Genomic DNA, 18,649 nt, shown 5'->3' with positions numbered 1-18,649 from the left:
ATAGTGAATGAACTGTGTGCCTGCCTCCCACAGTGATGATGCCAATCCAGCAGGCTGCTCTGAGCCAGGAGAGTGTCCGAAATGGATAGTACCCATCTTCTTGCAGCTACTGAAGCAGCTCTGGGCCTGACCCATCCATTCAGTCCCCAGCGTCTCCTGCCCGAGGTCTTTTGTTTCTGCCAAGAGTAACTGTGTTCTCACTTTCCCAGTCCCCATCTGCCTTCTCCTCTGGTCTAAGAAATAGGCTTATAAGACCTTACTCTAAGCGTACCATTTCACTGTGCAGTGCCTACCTGCCGCCACATGGTACAGGGACCTTCGCCTCCCACCCCTACCCCCACCCCCACCTCCTGAAACTTCTTCTGGTTCAGCTCCTGTCAAACTCCATGGGCTCCACATCAGAGCTGTGTTCTCCATCACATGGACTCTGCGTTCTCATGCTTCTATATTTTTACTCAAATTTCCCCCTTTTGGATAAGATAACTTTTGCCTTCTCTACTTATTGTCTCAATTTTTTTTTTTTTCAAGACAAGCCACCTCTTTCTGTCCACAAAGCCTTCTCTCACATGCCTTCACTCATGAATAGCTAATTAATTCCTCTACATTTCTCCTGTATCAAGTGCTGAAACATCATATTGCACCTTATTTGTATATTCGGATGAGTAGGAATATTCTGAGACCAGAGATTATCATCTAATTCATGTCTGACTCTGTTAGTTACATTGTATTTGAAAAACAAATGCATCTGTGGAATTTTTAATGTAATTTCGTGTCCATGAGCTGTATTTTCATAATAGAATATATATAGCATTTATATGGAAATATATATTTTAATGTTAATTTATTGTTAGCTTCATTATCTCTCAGTTTGTCATTTTCTCCAAATAGAAATTTATTGGCATATATATTTATGGTACATATATTACATTCTAATAGAAGCTGCCTCATTTTTTATCTCCCATCACTCTTGTCCTCTGAGGGGCCCAGCACGGCTCTAGGTCCACATTCTGTTTTCCAGACGACTCTCCAGTAATTAGGGGACATGCTTGAGTGGATGGAAGTGTGACCACATCAGAAATGTGATGAGAGAAACCTCCGAGCTGTGCTTTAGTTCCTTAAGCTTTCCCTGGATGATCTTCAATCTCTCTTTGATGTGAGACAATAATGTGTTTACGGGGTCTCAGGGAAAAGCCCCTCTCTCCTCCTGGAATTGAGGCAGAGCTTTATCTGTGAGTGCCAGCTAGTCCGTGATTCTGCTAGGGGAATGGTGTGGAATGTTCTGCCCACTGAAAAACCATCAAACACACCCAATTAAATTCCCTGGGCTTTGATGTCATCTCCTTCTCTAGAGCATTTCAAGCAGTCTGATATCGGCCCCTGGCCAAGATCATATTGTAAGCATGAGAGAATTTGCCTTGGGAAAAATGTACAAAACTTGTGTTCTGTATTAAAGAAAATAAATTTTGCTTTTGCTGAAATATCAATACTTTTGTCTTCTAGACGTACGCACTCGAGCTGAGCTCTGGGGGGGATTAATGGATACAATTTATGGGGGCCTAGCCGTGCATGATCTCAGAGGAGTGACTAGGACCATCACAACTCCTGGAAAAGCTTGTTTTTCCTTAAAAGACATTATAATACTTACAGAATAATTACAGACCAATCTAACCACATATAATAAAGGGCATAATGGTGTGTATCCCACATGGAATAAAACAGTTTACAGAAAATTCTCTCTAGAAGCCACGGTGTCTCAGTATATTCTCATCAATATTGTGAACATTCTCTTAAAGAAACAAACCCTTAATAACCCATGCGTAATTTATATTCCAAGAGACAGTCCTGTATTATTTACCTGGGATTTCATGCTACTTAACTACTAAGGATAAAAATATATTTCTATGTATTTATCCCTTTATCCAAATTAAGAATGGCTCAAGGCAGTGCTAGTGGTAAAGAACTCACTTGTCAGTGCAGGAGACATAAAAGGCGCAGGTTTGATCCCTGGGTCGGGAAGATCCCCTGGGGAAGGACATCCACTCCAGTGTTCTTGCCTGGAGAGTCCCTTGGACAGAGAAGCCTGGTGGTTTACAGTCCACGGTGTCACAGAGTCGGACATGACTGAAATGACTGAGCATGCAATGTGGGTGGGGTGGCATGGGGATACGATGTTTTTTCAGTGTAATGAAAATGGTCAGAACTTGGTTATAACGATAACTGTGTATTGCTCCACTAAAAACATAGAATTGAACGCTTTAATGGGTTTAATTTTGTAATATATACTGTGACTTGGATTTCAATAAAACCTTACCAAAAAAGTTATGTAGGTTGTAAATATTAAATAAATGTTCACTATTTTTCAAATATAACATATAAACTATAATCCTACCTTTCCAAATCTTCGTGGGTATTTTCTGATATGATTTCTATGAGGCCTACCTGGTATGAAAATTCTAGACAAACCTGGACAGTTACTAAAAGCAGAGACATCACTTTGCTGAAAAAGGTCTGTATAGTAAAAGCTATGGTTTATCCAGTAGTCATGTATGGATGTCAAAGTTGGACCATAAAGAAGGCTGAGCACTGAAGAATTGATGCTTTCCAACTGTGGTGCTGAAGAAGACTCTTGAGAGTCCCTTGAGCAGCAAGGAGATCAAACCAGTCAATCCTAAAGGAAATAAACCCTGAATATTCATTGGAAGGACTGATGCTGAAGCTGAAGCTCCAATACTTCGGCCACCTGATGCAAAGACCCGACTCATTGGAAAAGACCCTGATGCTGGTCAAGATTGAGGGTAGGAGGAGAACAAGGTGACAGAGGAGATATGGTTGAATGGCATTACCAACTCAATGAACATGAATTTGAGCAAACTCTGGGAGATGGCGAAGAACAGGGTAGCCTGGTGTACTGCAGTCCATGTGGTCGTAAAGAGTTGGACACAACTTAGCAACTGAACAATAGCTTGGTGTGAAATGGTTATACTTTTCTTTGTACCTGTTTTGTTTCAGGCTCATCTGACTACATTTTTTTCTAGCTTTCCTGATGTTTTGCTAAAAAGGCCATAAAAATATAATCTAAGAACTGAGTATAATTCTCTCTCTGTTTTGCTCTTTTTTGGTCTGAAGACAAAGACGGGGATCTGTTTGCTGCAGGATGGTAACCAGGAGCCCTTCAAAGTGCGGCTGCACCTGGCTAGGGATATCCTGATGATCCAGGAGCAGGACGTGACATGTGTCTCTGGAGAGCCTTTCTATTCCGGTGTAAGTATCTCTTCCCTCTCTTGAAGTTTTCTCATTTTTTTTTTTTCTGTCTTGTCCTGAATAAAAACATCTATTCACAGAAAATACTTAATATTTTTCCCTTACATTCAGAGCCAGTAATTTTTGTCTACAGCGTAGTAAGCAGCGTCCTTGCATATGGATTCATACCTGGTCCAAAGACATACATGGGGGCCCGTCTCCAGCCCAGGGTCTTGTTGACTCCAAGTTGCCAGTGTATGGCTGGAGGGACACTTGTGTTTGTGATCATGAGGGAGCGGGTTGTAGCTCTCCTCCCCAAGGACTAAGTGGAAGTATCACATGACAGTTTCCACTCTGAACTCACCTTACATCTCACTGAACCTTCAGAGAGGGGTGTCTCTGGGAAGCAGGAGTGTTTGGGTAGTGGTCCCTGAACGCATGTCAAGATTCTCCCTGGGGCTTGTGGGTGGAAGACTCTGTGGCCCTCACAGAGTCACGCTGGGTGCTGTGCAGGCTCTGTCTGTGCCCTCAGCAGTGGACACAGGAACCTGCTGCTGGTCCTGCCTTTGACCAGCACTAATTTTCTCACAGCCCCCTGGTCAGCCTCCTCACTGAAGTACAGCTCTGGAGACAGGCTGGGGGGTGTTCAATGAGAAAATTTCACCTGAGTACATTGAAAGATCTCATGAGCTTTATTCAGTGATTCATGAGGCCTTTCCTGGTGGCACAGTGGTAAAGAATCCACCTGCAGTGCAGAAGATGCAGGTTTCATCCCTAGGTCGGGAAGATGCCCCGGAGAAGGAAATGACAACCCACGCCAGTGTTCTTGCCTGGAGAATTCCATGGACAGAGCAGCCTGATGGGCTACAATCCATGGGGCTGGGCGGTACTCATCTGGCAATTAGGAGGAGTTCTGTCAGCTAAAGAAAATAAGAGGTTTCCAGAGAGAGAAATGGTCAGAAAAAGTAAACTGTTCCCAAAGAAAGGCTTGTTTCTGTGAAGGTCATCCTCCTGAGGGAAGAGAAGGTCTGTGGGGGAAGCGGGTCATTCTAGCGCTGACAGGGGAGTTCCAGGCTGAGTGGCTAAACCAGTGACCATCCTGCAGAAGCTGGAACTGCAGGGTGGTCAGTGTCAAGTGCCTGGTGACCTGGGCTTAGCACATGGGATTCCACGTGGGCCTGTCGGACCCTTTCCAATAGGTGAAACTAAATTGAATGTGACAGAATACTTATATCATAATACTGGATGTTTTAGAGTTTATCCTTCTTGCGTAATAACATCAACGACATCATCTTAACAGTGTTGCCATGTGTGATCTCAGGGGAGAGTTGCAGCACGTGTCACACAGGCCGCTCCTGGGTACCCTGATGTCTGTAGTGACTCAGCAGGCAGACTCACTGTGTAGCTGATTCACAGGCTTATTTCAGACTGTTTTGTTGGGGTGAATAATGCTGAATTTGAGCTTCCACCTCACTTCTCACCAACATCCTGCAGGGAGTCACGCTGGGTCCTAAATCTATAATCTCCTGCTGACGAAAGACAATGGATGGTTTGCGGACTGTTAACTGTTCTTTGTCACAAACCATTTATATCATCTTGAATCATGGGTCTGGCTGTCAAGGCTGATTACACTGTTCCCATAGGGTCACCCTTTCTTTCTTTTAGTTAATAAAAGAGTAATGGCCCATTGCCTTTTTTCTTCCTTTCTTTTCCTTTATTTTTTGGCAGAAAAATATATTACATATATCATATACATTACATATATACACACATACACATATTTTACATACATCAAAATGGTACATGTATACACATATATTACATACATCAGAATGGTACATAGCAGTTGTCAGGTGGAAACGTGAATGCTTCAGTTAACAGAAAAAGTCACCTTCCTTGTGCTCAGAAGTGGACTATTCTGTTCCTGTATCTCCTGAGTGACCAGCCCCCTCAACCAGAGGAAGCCATGTCCATCCCTGTGATACTATCTCCTTCAACATTGCCCTGAAAGAAAATCAAATTTAGCCAAGGTCGGTTTTAAATGTTGGCAATATATTTTTAGAAGGCCAGTGAGACTAAAATCAATATGAGATGGCTGCATAATTCATCTCAGAGACGCCTGTTTCAAAGGGGTTGCCAGTAACAGACAAGAAAATCTTGGAGATTAAATTCTAAATATGGCAGAATTATCAGATATGTGGCGTCAATGTAATTAGCACCTCAGTAGCCGTCTGTGGGGTCGCCCAGAGTCTGACATGACTGAAGCGACTTAGCAGCAGCAGCAGAGTTCTAATGAGCATCATTAGGACTTAGAATTAACAAAACTAGGCGACTTCCTTTAGTTTTCCTTGTGGGAGAAAGTGTGCAGTTAGTAATCTCATGTGTGAAACCATCATTTCCTGAAGGAGACATCAGGAGAAACTGATGTCCGGCTTTCATGGTGAGAGTCAGTGTTCACTCCATGGGGGATGTGCTGGGATGCAGAATTCAGAGGTGAGGTCCACTGTCTGTGAAATTTGATCAAGAGAGACATGGCAGCTCCCGGGGGTGGATTCTTACCAGCTCATCTGGGGTGAAAGGGGTGTGAAGCCTCAGGTTTTTTCTCTTTTTTTCCCATCAAAGAGCCACTCACATACACACAACATACACATTATATATATATATTTTTTTCAGCCTTTAATGCCATCAGTTGTTTTGTACTACAGGTAGAGAAATTTGATGTTTAAAAATATGTTTTTCCTCCACTTCCCACTAGAGCAGTAGACTTGTGTAAGGTTGAGATTTACTTCAGCACCTTGACAGAGACCTCCATGGATGGCTCTCTAGGGGCAGTGATGGGACAGCCCTGTGCCTCCCAGCCAGGCTCTCGTGGGGTGGGGGTGCTGAAGCAGCTGGAACTCCTGCCTGGACCAGCAGGAACAAGGAAACCCTCACCTTAAAAAAGAAAAGATAACCAACAGCTGCCAACCTTGAAATGTCAGAGACGTTACAATTATAACAAGAGCTGGAAGGTGGCCGTCGTGAAATGGTTTTACCCTTCTTACAACAGCATTGACACAAGTGAGAAAAAAAGAAAGTCTCAGCAGAAAGCAAATGGAAAATGCAGAACTGAAAATTCAGCTGAAATAAGAGCTCAGAGGATGGGTTCAGCAGCAGAATGGAAAGGACAGAGGAAAGGATCAGTTAGCTTAAAGACAGAACAATAAGAATCACCCTCTCTGAATTTAGGAAAGAAATTGATCTGGAAAACATAATGGACCCATGAGCTTAAAATGAAAAATCCATCGTTTAAGTCCTAAGCGTCCCAGAAAAAGAGAAGGACATCTGAGCTCAAACAGTGCTTGAAGAAATAATGGCTGAAAACTCCCCCAATTTTGCCAAAGATGTAAACTTATACATTAAAGAAGTAGGACAGATCTCAAAAGGATAAACCCAAGAAACTTGTGTCAAGACAGATCTTAGTCAAATCCTGAAAACTAAAGACAAAGAAAAAAACTTAAAAGCAGCAAGACAAAAACAATATTGTTCTTTAGCAATAGGCAAAAAGTAATTCAAATGATAGTAGATTTTCCCCCCAGAAACAATGGAAACCAGAAGGAAGGGGCGCAGTATTTTTCAACTACTGAAGAGAAAGAACCAGCAACCCAAATTTCTCTATATGCCTAAGTAACCTTCAAGAATCTGGCAGAAGCTTACAACTCATTAGTGAAATGGCCAATAAAAATGAGCAAAGGATTTGAACAGAGATTTTTTTCAAGGAAGATTTATAAATGGCCAACAAGGAGAAAGAAATGCTTGACACCATCAGCCATCCAGGAAATGGAAGTCAAGACCACAGCAAGGTCCACTTTATATCCATTAAGATGTTTATCATCAAAAAGACAGAAAAGAGCAAGTGGCCCTCAATATGCGGAGAAGCAGAGATTCTCAGACCCTGCTGGGAAGAACGTGCAATGTCCGTGGGGTGGAACAGCCGGAAGTTCCCAGTATCACTCCTTTGAGGACACTCAGGAGAAATGAGCTCACATGTCTACACAGAAATGTGCCCACAGATGTTCACAGTAGCATGAGTCATAGTAGCCCAATCATATAAATACCCCAGAGGTGGAGGAATGGACCATAGACTGTGGTGTATCTACACAGAGGAAGGTTAGCGGGCAGCTTAGCAAACAAAGTGTTGGTACATGCTACAATCTGGACAAACCCGAAAGCATCACAGTGAGAAGCTAAACACACAGGACCACATGCTGTGTATTTTCATTAACGTGAAATGTCCACAACAGGTGGACACCGTGGAGATATGGTGTAGATTAGCATGCTGAGATTAGAATGAGGGGATCAGGAGTGATGGGTCCCAGCAACATTTTGAAAAGACAAGTGTTCTTAAATTGATTGTGATGATGGGTACCTAACTGAGACGATACTAAAAGCCAGTAAATAATGCACTTTCAAGTGGCTGGTGTAAAGGTACATGAATTATAGCTCTTAAGAACTATTTTTAAATTTTTTTTATTGTGGTAAAATTCACATGATATAAAAATACTATTTTAAGCACATTCAACTGTAAAGTTCAGCAGCACTAAGTACATTCATGTTGTTTTACGACTCTCACCATCATCCTTCTCCTGAACTTTGGGGCTTGCTGTTCTATCCCGTTGATCTGTATGTTTAGTCTTAAAAAAAAAAGCCACTGTGTTGTCTTGATTCCTGCAGTTTTACAGCAGGTCTGAGACAGAGATCCCAGATCCTTTGGCTCTGTCCTTTGCTTCAGCATCCCGTGGCTGTTACGGGTCCTCTCCACACAAACCCGAGAGCCAGCTTCCAACACCCACAGGCAGCTTGCTGGAGTTTTATTAGGATTTATCGATTCCATAGATCAAGTGGGATGAGTCAGTGTCTTGAAAATGTTGAGTCTTCTGGTCTACAAATATAAAATATTTCTTTTTACCTTCCTCATTTTTTATTTCTTTCCTCAGAGTTTATAGTTTTCCACATAGGAAACTTTTTGTCATTGTTGGTTAGTTGTTCAGTCGTGTCTGACTCTTTGTGACTTTATGTCTGACTCTTTGAGACCCCATGTACTGTAGCCCACCAGGCTTTTCTGTCCATAGGATTCTCTAGGCAAGAATACTGGAATGGGTTGCCATTCCCTTCTCCAGGGAATCTTCCCGACCCAGGGATCAAACTCAGGTCTCCTGCATTGCAGGCAGACCCTTTACCATTTGAATCTCTAGGAAAACCTTTACTTGTTAGATTTGCACCACAGTATTCCCTCTTGGGGCTTCCCTGGTGGCTCAGCTGGTAAAGAATCCCCTGCAATGCAGGACACCTGGGTTCGATCCCTGGGTTGGGAAGATCCCCTGGAGGAGGGCATGGCAACCCACTCCTGTATTCTTGCCTGGAGATTCCTCATGGATGGAGGAAACTGGCAGGCTGTAAGTCCTACTGCACAGTCCAAGAAGTCACAAAGAGTCGGACACGACTGAACAACTAAGCACACACATTCCTTTTTTAACGGGCTGCTATAAATGGTACTGTGATTTTAATCTCAAGTTTCTGTTCTCATGGCTGATATACAGGAAAGCAGTCAAACTTTGTGTATTAATTATGTCTCCTGTGGCTTTGCTGTAATTACTTTTAGTTCCACGGGATTTTTGTTGATTCTTTGGCATTTTCTACATAGACAGAGAACAAAGACAATTTTCTTTTTTCCCCTCTAATCCACAGACTTTTCATTCCCATCACTGCTGCGTTGTGTTACCTGTAACTTTCAGCACGAAGTTGAAGGACAGTGGTGAGGGTCGTGCCTGCCTTGTTCCCCATCTCAGGGGAGAATGGTGTTTCTAAGTACTCTTTCCCTTTGTCACAGCATACCCAGATTTTTCAGTTATCTTTGTTTCTTTCATCTTATTTTTCCACCTCATCTCAGGGCTGTGTAATGGAAAAGACAGTAGAATCTGAGAAACTTTCATTTCCATCCTGAGTTGGATCTTGGCCAGGTTACTTCAATTCATTTGCATTTGCATTTTCTCACTCTTAATTGGGACAATGCTGCCTACGCAGCTGGGCTGTTGCAATGATTACGTGTTTGAAATGAAAATGTGGGGGGAAAGCTCTTTATTCACTTAGCACATGATTATCTAACTTTGATTTAGGCCCAATACTAAATTCTACGGATACAACTGTGAGCAAGATATAGATTCAGAACTCAGAAAACTAGTGGGAAAAGACAGTCAAGGTCACAGTGTATTTTAATAAACCATCATGAGTGTTAATAGACCCACATGTGCACATAGTAGGTTTTTAGTAATCAGAAGCTACTGTCTTGTTATTATTCTTTTTTTGAGGTTTAGTTATTTTTCTTGAATTGTCAAAAAGAGTTCACGATTTTTCTTGTTTCTTTCTTGTATATCTTCTTTGCATCTATCACACAAAATCAGTCCACTTCTTCACTGTAATCTCTCTAGTTTCTGCCTCGTTCTCATGACTTCCTCCTCTTCTCACTACATGTCTCGAAAATGTCCATTCCTTGGGTGTGTCAGAGCACTGTGTTCTCTCTGGTGACATGTACATACTGGTTCACATGCAGTTCAGGCGGTAAATGTGGAGAGTATGTCAAATATAATCTTTCAGAGAGCAGGGGTGAAAATAATTATGTATTTGATAGCAGTGTCTTTTTCATAACATGAGTGGGTTCAGGTGCACAACACAACTTCACACAAGCCAGCACTGCTGTTGGGCTCCATCATTTTGTCCTGTGAGAAACAGGAAGATTAAAGGAAGGCTTTTCATGTGTATGAGTGCATGGGAGCTCCTGACTCAATTTTGTGTTTTAAGAAATAAAATAACCGATTATACCTGGTTTCCCAAAGGACAGTGGCTTGTTGCTAGGCAACTTTTTTATGAAACTCACGCTGTGATAACTAAATACAGCTCCCAGCTAACTTCTAGGTAGCCTCTGATTTTAGAGGTGAGCAGCTGAAACAATCCATTAACACTGTCTCTCTTTCCCTTGATTGTTGGGGCAGGAAGGAGACCCCCCACGTGGGGAGGAATGGAGGGGTTGGGGGCATAGCTCAGGTGGCACACAGACTACAACAGAGTGTCAGCAGGTGACATCCAGACGGTGGTCTGCCTTTACATGCCTCCTGCTGCCTGCAGGCCCCAAATTAAAGTTCTGGCTTTAAAGCACAAAGTCATTTGTCCTGTCTGCCTCCCCACTTTCTTAGCAGTCAGCTAATGAAGCAGCAGCATCCACAGGTGTTGGCTGCTTCTGCAAGCATGCGTGTGCCTGTGTATTTAAAAAACATTAAAATAAGTGCTGCTTCTGAGAGTTCCAGCAGGTTCTGCTGACTCTTTGGTCTCTCCAAACTCTTCTCTGCATCAGCAGTTTTGTATTTGATTTGGAACCTGTTCTAAATATGCTCCCCCAAAGATGGGAGGGCATCATACAGAGTGAATAAGGCCCTGCACAGACCTTTGATAACTTGCATGCTTGCCATTCTTTCAGAGAAAAGCTGGGTTTCACACACACTCCACTGCTCAGGAGAACTCACTCACCAAGCTGTCCTCCTGTCCGATGATTGCTGTGCAAGACATTCTAGAAACTTCTAGTGATGCTGCTTGCTGTTAAAAATGCATTGTCAATTCCATTTACCATTGCAACAGAAAGAATAAAATATCTAGGAATAAACCTACCTAAGCAGACAAAAGAACTATATGAAAGAACTGATGAAAGAAATCAAAGATGATATAAACAGATGGAGAGATATTCCCTGTTCCTGGTAAGAAGAATCAATATTTTGAAAATGACTATACTACCAAATGCAAGCTATGTATTCAATGCAATCCTGATCAATTTACCAATGGAAATTTCACAGAACTAGAACAAAAAATTTTCACAATTCATATGGAGACACAAAAGACCCTGAATAGCCAAAGCAGTGTTGAGAAAGAGGAATGGAGCTAGAGGAATCAATCTGCCTGACTTCAGACTATACTGCAAAGCTGCAGTCATCAAGACAGTATGGTATTGGCACAAAAACAGAAATATAGACAAATGGAACAAGATAGAGAGTCCAGAAATAAACCCATGCATCTATGGGTACCTTATTTTTGACAAAGGAGGCAAGAATATACAGTGGGGCAAAGACAGCTCCTTCAATAAATGGTGCTGGGAAAACTGGACAGCTACATGCAAAAGAATGAAATTAGAACACTTCCTAATGCCATACACAAAGATAAACTCAAAATGGATTAAAGACCTAAATGTAAGACCAGAAACTTTCCTCTTAGAGGAAACCATAGGTAGAACATTCGATGACATAAATCAAAGCACGATCTTCTATGACCCACCTCCCAGAGTAATGGAAATAAAAACAAAAATAAACAAATGGGACCTAATAAAACTTAAAAGCTTTTGCACAGCAAAGGAAACTACAAACAAGGTGAAAAGACAACCCTCAGAATGGGAGAAAATTACAGCAAAGGAAACAACTGGCAAAGAATTAATTTCCAAAATATATAAGCAGCTCATACAACTCAATATCAGAAATACAAACAACCCAATCAAAAAGTGGGAAGAAGACCTAAACAGACATTTCTCCAAAGGAGGCATACAGATGGCTAAAAAACACATGAAAAGATACTCAGAATCACTCATTATTAGAAAAATGCAGATCAAAACTACAATGAGATACCCCCTAATACCAGTCAGATGGCCATCATCAAAAAGTCTACAAACAACAAATGCTGGAGAGGGTGTGGAGATAAGGAAACCCTCTTGCATTGCTGGTGGGGATGTAAATTGATACAGCCACTATGGAAAGTGGTATGGAGATTTCTTTCTTTCTTTCTTTCTTTATTTTTTTAAATTTTTTATTTATTTATTTTTTTAAATTTTAAAATCTTTAATTCTTACATGCGTTCCCAAACATGAACCCCCCTCCCACCTCCCTCCCCATAACATCTCTCTGGGTCATCCCCATGCACCAGCTCCAAGCATGCTGTATCCTGCATCAGACATAGACTGGCAAAACCTAGGAGTAAAACTACCATAAGAACCAGCAATTCCACTACTAGGCATATATCCTGGGGAAACCAAAATTGGAAAAAAGACAAAACCAAAACATATGTACCCCAGTGTTTATTGCAGCACTACTTACAATAGCTAGGACATGGAAACAACCTAGATGTCCATCAACAGATGAATGGATAAAGAAGCTGTGGTACATATATACAATGGAATACTACTCAGCCATAAATAGGAACACACTTGAGTCAGTTCTAATGAGGTTGACAAACCTAGAGCCTATTATACAAAGTGAAGTAAGTCAGAAAGAGAAAGATAAATATCATTTACTGATGCATGCATATGGAATCTGCATATGCATATAGACAGATAGTACAGATGAATTTATTTTTAGGGCAGCAGTGGAGAAATAGGCACAGAGAACAGACTTATGAACACAGGGGAAGGGGAGGAGGGAGTAGGTGAGATGTATGGAGGGAATAACATGGAAATTTACAGTACTGTATGTAAAATAGACAGCCAGTGGGAATTTGCTGTATGACTCGGGCAACTCAAACAGGGCCTCTGTGACAATCTAGAAGGGTGGGATGGGAATGGAGATGGGAGGGAGTTTCAGGGGGGAGGGGACATGGGTCTACCTATGACTGATTCTTGTTGATGTAAGACAGAAAATCACAAAATTCTGTAAAGCAATGATCTTTCAATTTTAAAAAAAGTGGCAAAAAATGTGTTTGTTCTTACATTTGAAATTTGTATTTTGAGAGTCGATGTGGGTCGTCTGAATTAACCATAACCTTGGTTTTGATACTGTTTTAAGGGATCAAGTATTTATTCTGTTCAGAAACAGAATGAAGAAAATGGTTCTGCTATCCAAGAACTGTGGTTTAGTTTGACAAGCAGTGTTGGAGAAGCAGCATCTGCTTGGTGAGAATAAAGGTGACCTTTAATCAACTTGTCCTTCTGAGTCTTCCAGGGTTGGAGCTTCTCTGACTCAGCTATTGGTGATGGTGTGGATCAATATTGATTAGATTCTAAATGTATAATTTTTCATTATTTAGAAGGAAAACCCACATAAAGTAATATAAGAACTAGTTTTGTTAAATATATTTTACGTTGCCTTTAAAATGATAAAATCTATTTAAGATATATTGTCTAAACCACCACAGGTGGGACATCTTAGGTGACTGTTAGTTAGGAAAGTGGCTAATGTAGCCAAATAAACTGGGAATTTCTGGACATTTAGGGACAAGAAAACAGACATCTGCCCAGATACCAGGGGAGATGGGTGGAGTGTAAACCTTCCTGGGTAGGAGAGGGCTCAGGAAGATGAGAAGGTTATAAATAAATGGAGAGGCTTGTATATAAAAGCTCTCAACCCTTTAGCATCCCAGGAGAATATGTATTATGTAGAGAGGAAGACCATAAAACAGTAACATTGATGTCTTTTTTTTTATTAGAAACTAAAGGATTTGTCCAAATGTGACTCTTTGTGGTTTTTAAGTGTCATATGCTGGTGACTGAATGATTGGTTATATTGTGGAAGGCAAAACAGAGCTGCCTTTGAAAATGGATAATCCCACTGACATAATCCCATTTGAGCGTCAGTTAATTGTAAAATCCATTCCCCTTCCCAGCAAGCAATCATTGTGAACATGGTTTATTCAGAGTTCCAACCCCAGACGTGCACATGGACCACTAACGTGCTGCAATGTGGCAGCCCCTAGCCGTGTGCTCCAATCTCCATGAACAGTATGACTGTTAGTGACGGAGACCATACTCACCACAGATACTAAGCTGTTTTTCTGTAACAAAAATTGTGTTATTAGACAACAAAAATACATATCATGGGAATGAAAAGAGGTTTTAAAGCTCAGATTCCAGCCTATGTCCAAAAAAGGCATTGAAAGAAGTTAACTTTTGAGAGGTTAGCAGTTTAATAAACTACAGTCCCTTTTATTATGACAAATGGTTCAGTTCAGTTCAGTTCAGTGGCTCAGTTGTATCAGACTCTTTGAGACCCCATGAATCGCAGCACGCCAGGCCTCCCTGTCCTTCACCAACTCCCGGAGTTCACTCAGACTCACGTCCATTGAGTCAATGATGCCATCCAGCCATCTCATCCTCTGTCATCCCCTTCTCCTCCTGCCCCCAATCCCTCCCAGCATCAGAGTCTTTTTAAATGAGTCAACCCTTTGCATGAGGTAGCCAAAGTACTGGAGGTTCAGCTTTAACATCATTCCTTCCAAAGAAATCCCAGGGCTGATCTCCTTCAGAATGGACTGGTTGGGTCTCCTTGCAGTCCAAGGGACTCTCAAGAGTCTTATTCCAACACCACAGTTCAAAAGCATCAATTCTTCGGTGCTCAGCTTTCTTCACAGTCCAACTCTCACATCTATACATGACCACTGGATAAACCATAGCTTTGACTAGATGGATCTTTGTTGGCAAAGTAATGTCTCTGCTCTTCAACATGCTATCTAGTTTGATCATAACTTTTTTTTCCAAGGAGTAAGGGTCTTTTAATTTCATGGCTGCAATCACCATCTGCAGTGATTTTGGAGCCCCCAAAAATAAAGTCTGACACAGTTTCTAAGGTTTCCCCATCTATTTCCCATGAAGTGATGGGACCAGATGCCATGATCTTCATTTTCTGAATGTTGAGGTTTAAGTCAACTTTTTCACTCTCCTCTTTCACTTTCATCAAAAGGCTTTTGAGTTCCTCTTCACTTTCTGCCATAAGGGTGGTGTCATCTGCATATCTGAGGTTATTGATATTTCTCTCGGCAATCTTGATTCCAGCTTGTGTTTCTTCCAGTCCAGCATTTCTCATGATGTACTCTGCATAGAAGTTAAATAAGCAGGGTGACAATATACAGCCTTGACGTACTCCTTTTCCTATTTGGAACCAGTCTGTTGTTCCATGTCCAGTTCTAACTGTTGCTTCCTAACCTGCATATAGGTTTCTCAAGAGGCAGGTCAGGTGCTCTGGGATTCCCATCTCTTTCAGAATTTTCCACAGTTTATTGTGATCCACACAGTCAAAGGCTTTGGCATAGTCAGTAAAGCAGAAATAGATGTTTTTCTGGAACTCTCTTGCTTTTTCCATGATCCAGCGGATGTTGGCAATTTGATCTCTAGTTCCTCTGCCTTTTCTAAAACCAGCTTGAACATCTAGAAGTTCACGGTTCACGCATTGCTGAAGCCTGGCTTGGAGAATTTTGAGCATACTTTACTAGCGTGTGAGATGAGTGCAATTGTGCGGTAGTTTGAGCATTCTTTGCCGTTGCCTTTCTTTGGGATTTGAATGAAAACTGACCTCTTCCAGTCCTGTGGCCACTGCTGAGTTTTCCAAATTTGCTGGCATATTGAGTGCAGCACTTTCACAGCATCATCTTTCAGGATTTGAAATAGCTCCACTGGAATTCCATCACCTCCACTAGCTTTGTTCATAGTGATGCTTTCTAAGGCCCACTTGACTTCACATTCCAAGATGTCTGGCTCTAGGTGAGTGATCACACCATTGTGATTATCTGGGTTGGAAGTTTTTTGTACAGTTCTGTGTATTCTTGTCACCTCTTCTTAATATCTTCTGCTTCTGTTAGGTCCATGCCATTTCTGTCCTTTATCGAGCCCATCTTTGCATGAAATGTTCCCTTGCAATCTCTGATTTTCTTGAAGTGATCTAGTCTTTCCCATTCTGTTGTTTTCCTCTATTTCTTTGCATTGATTGTTGAGGAAGGCTTTCTTATCTCTTCTTGCTATTCTTTGGAACTCTGCATTCAGATGCTTATATCTTTCCTTTTCTCCTTTGCTTTTTGCTTCTCTTCTTTTCACAGCTATTTGTAAGCCCTCCCCAGACAGCCGTTTTGCTTTTTTGCATTTCTTTTCCTTGGGGATGGTCTTGATCCCTGTCTCCTGTACAATGTCACGAACCTCAGTCCATAGTTCATCAGGCACTCTATCTATCAGATGTAGGCCCTTAAATCTATTTCTCACTTCCACTGTATAATCATAAGGGATTTGATTTAGGTCATACCTGAATGGTCTAGTGGTTTTCCCTACTTTCTTCAGTTTAAGTCTGAATTTGGTAATAAGGAGTTCATGATCTGAGCCACAGTCAGCTCCTGATCTTGTTTTTGTTGACTGTATAGAGCTTCTCCATCAAACACCCTCTTCCAACCACACAAGAGAAGACTCTATACATAGACATCACCAGATGGTCAACACCGAAATCAGATTAACAAATGGTTAGACTTTGATTTAAAAATTCCAAAAGACTCCATTTATTGTGAAACCTGGAGCCTTTATGCTGTCACAAAATGTTCTTTCTCTTGAAGGACAAGCGCAAAACCCAGAGGAGGAAGATGGTGTGCAGGTGCAGTGGCAGGAAGCGCTAACCACTCTTACAACCTGTCTTTCAGGAGAGAACAGTGACCATTCGGAGACAGGCCGTGGGAGGATTTGGACTGAGCATCAAGGTAGCTGTCTCTCCATCTGTCCTACAGAGCATGTGCTTGACGCCTGCATTTCTGTGAACTTCAATTCGTTGTGCTATTGTGCTTGTGCTGTCGTGTCTGACTCTTTGCAACCCCATGAACTGTAGCCCACCAGGCTCCTCTGTCCATGGGATTCTCCAGGCAGAAATACTGGAGTGGGTTGCCATTTCCTTCTCCAGGGAATCTTCCCAACCCAGGGATCGAACCTACATCTCCTATATGTCTTGCATTGCAGGCAGATTCTTTACTGCTGAACCATCAGGAAAGCCCTTTAACCTTTTGCTCATTGATAATTAATTAGACAAGAGTGCCTATAGAAAACTTCTCAGTATTTGCACTTAGATGCAAAATAAGCAGGCTCTCAAAATCTTAGCCACCTTTGGATTTAGAAATTTTAGAAAAGTATTTTGGAGTTGCTCAGTCATGTGCAACTCTTTTGGCCACATGGATTGTGGTCCACCAGGCTCCCCTGTCCACAGAATTCTCCAGGCAAGAATACTAGACTGGGTTGCCATGCCCTCCTCCAGGGGATCTTCCTCACCCAGAGATTGAACCCAGATCTACTGAACGGCAGGCAGATTCTTTACTGTCTGAGCTACCAGGGAAGCCCCATTTGGGATGTTTACCTTACCTGAAATTGAATGCAGCTCATTAATTTTCTTTATGTGGTTTCATCTAGAATTTCAAGTACAGGCTTCAAGTGTGCATATCTTATAACCAGTCAGAGCAGAAAAATCTGGGCTGTCAGTGAAAGAAGGAGCCAAGATGTGTGTCAGGTTCATAATAGGTCTGATAATAAGTTAAATATTGGTTTGATTCCAGTTGTCTTTTTCTTCTGTTCAGTTTTCTTTTCTTTTTTCTTTTTTTTTTGTTTAAGAAATTGAAACCCTTATGTCCTAATGCCAAGTATGCAGGAAGACTCAAGATTTTAACTTCTGAATTATTTTTAAAATTGACCATCTCTCTCCTGTTCCATTCATTATCATATTTTAAAGGGTTTTTCTTCCTGTATGTTGTTGGTTATTAAACATGTAACACATCTGCAATTTAACATCATTGAAACAAAGTATACATTTTAAAAGGATGGAAAATTACATAAATATTGAAAAAATTACCTCAGTGATTTTTAAATGCCCTTCATAAACCCACATCTGTGCAGAGATCAATGGAATGTAACTTTATCTTGGTTGTTAGGTTAGATACTTTGCCTGTGTTGGGTGAAAGCCATACATCTCAGGTGTACATTTCATGAAATTTTAACAAAACTCAAAGTATAGGTGCTTGGAAAGTAGAACTCTAAGCTTGGTGAATATCAGCTCTAGTTACATTATGAAAATGATTCAAAAATCTGATCAGTGTGGAATAGCATGATCTTGTCAAGCGATGAGAGTATTTCTATCTAAAATCTTAATTTTAAGATATATTTTTTACTTTCACTTTATCATCAACTAAGGCCCAGGAGAGATGTAGGACAAATTATAAGGTGTGGAAATGAGGCAGTGAGAATAAACAGAGGCAAGTTTTCTTGTTGTTGTCTTTTTTTTTTCCCATATGTATTGAGATTGTCATGAAGGATCTAAAGGTACCACTGAAGATGTTGTCCATGAAAAGAGAACATCAGCTGAAAGTGGCTGAAATCCATTCATGACAGCGGCTTCATCTGACATCAGCACTGATGTTTCTGGTAGTGGAGCTGTGTGAATTCTGTGCAGGATGGAAATGTTCTTCACTTTTTGTTCAATTTCCATTTAGAGTTAAACCCAGTAATACAGCGTTACTCATTTTACTGAAATATCACATTTAAGCCTAGACAATTCTTAAAACCTGAAGAATTTTGCCAGTAAATCATTTCAGTTTAATATTTACATTATTTCAGCACAAA

General features: G+C 41.2%; 1 protein-coding gene across 1 annotated transcript in view; it reads left to right on the top strand.

Moving 5' to 3' along the window:
* SNTG1 (syntrophin gamma 1) overlaps nt 1–18,649 on the top strand; it is a 252,627-nt gene that overhangs the window by 111,988 nt on the left and 121,990 nt on the right. Inside the window, exons 3-4 of the mRNA XM_018058524.1 lie at nt 3,127–3,261; nt 16,693–16,749. Of these exons, the coding sequence (XP_017914013.1) occupies nt 3,127–3,261; nt 16,693–16,749 (192 nt within the window). The remainder of the gene's footprint in view (nt 1–3,126; nt 3,262–16,692; nt 16,750–18,649) is intronic.

The sequence above is a fragment of the Capra hircus genome, chromosome 14 (assembly GCF_001704415.2).
Source record: "Capra hircus breed San Clemente chromosome 14, ASM170441v1, whole genome shotgun sequence".
Classification (NCBI taxonomy): Eukaryota; Metazoa; Chordata; class Mammalia; order Artiodactyla; family Bovidae; genus Capra; species Capra hircus.
Note: the sequence above shows the minus strand (reverse complement) of the source record. Positions and strands in the feature narration are given on the sequence as shown.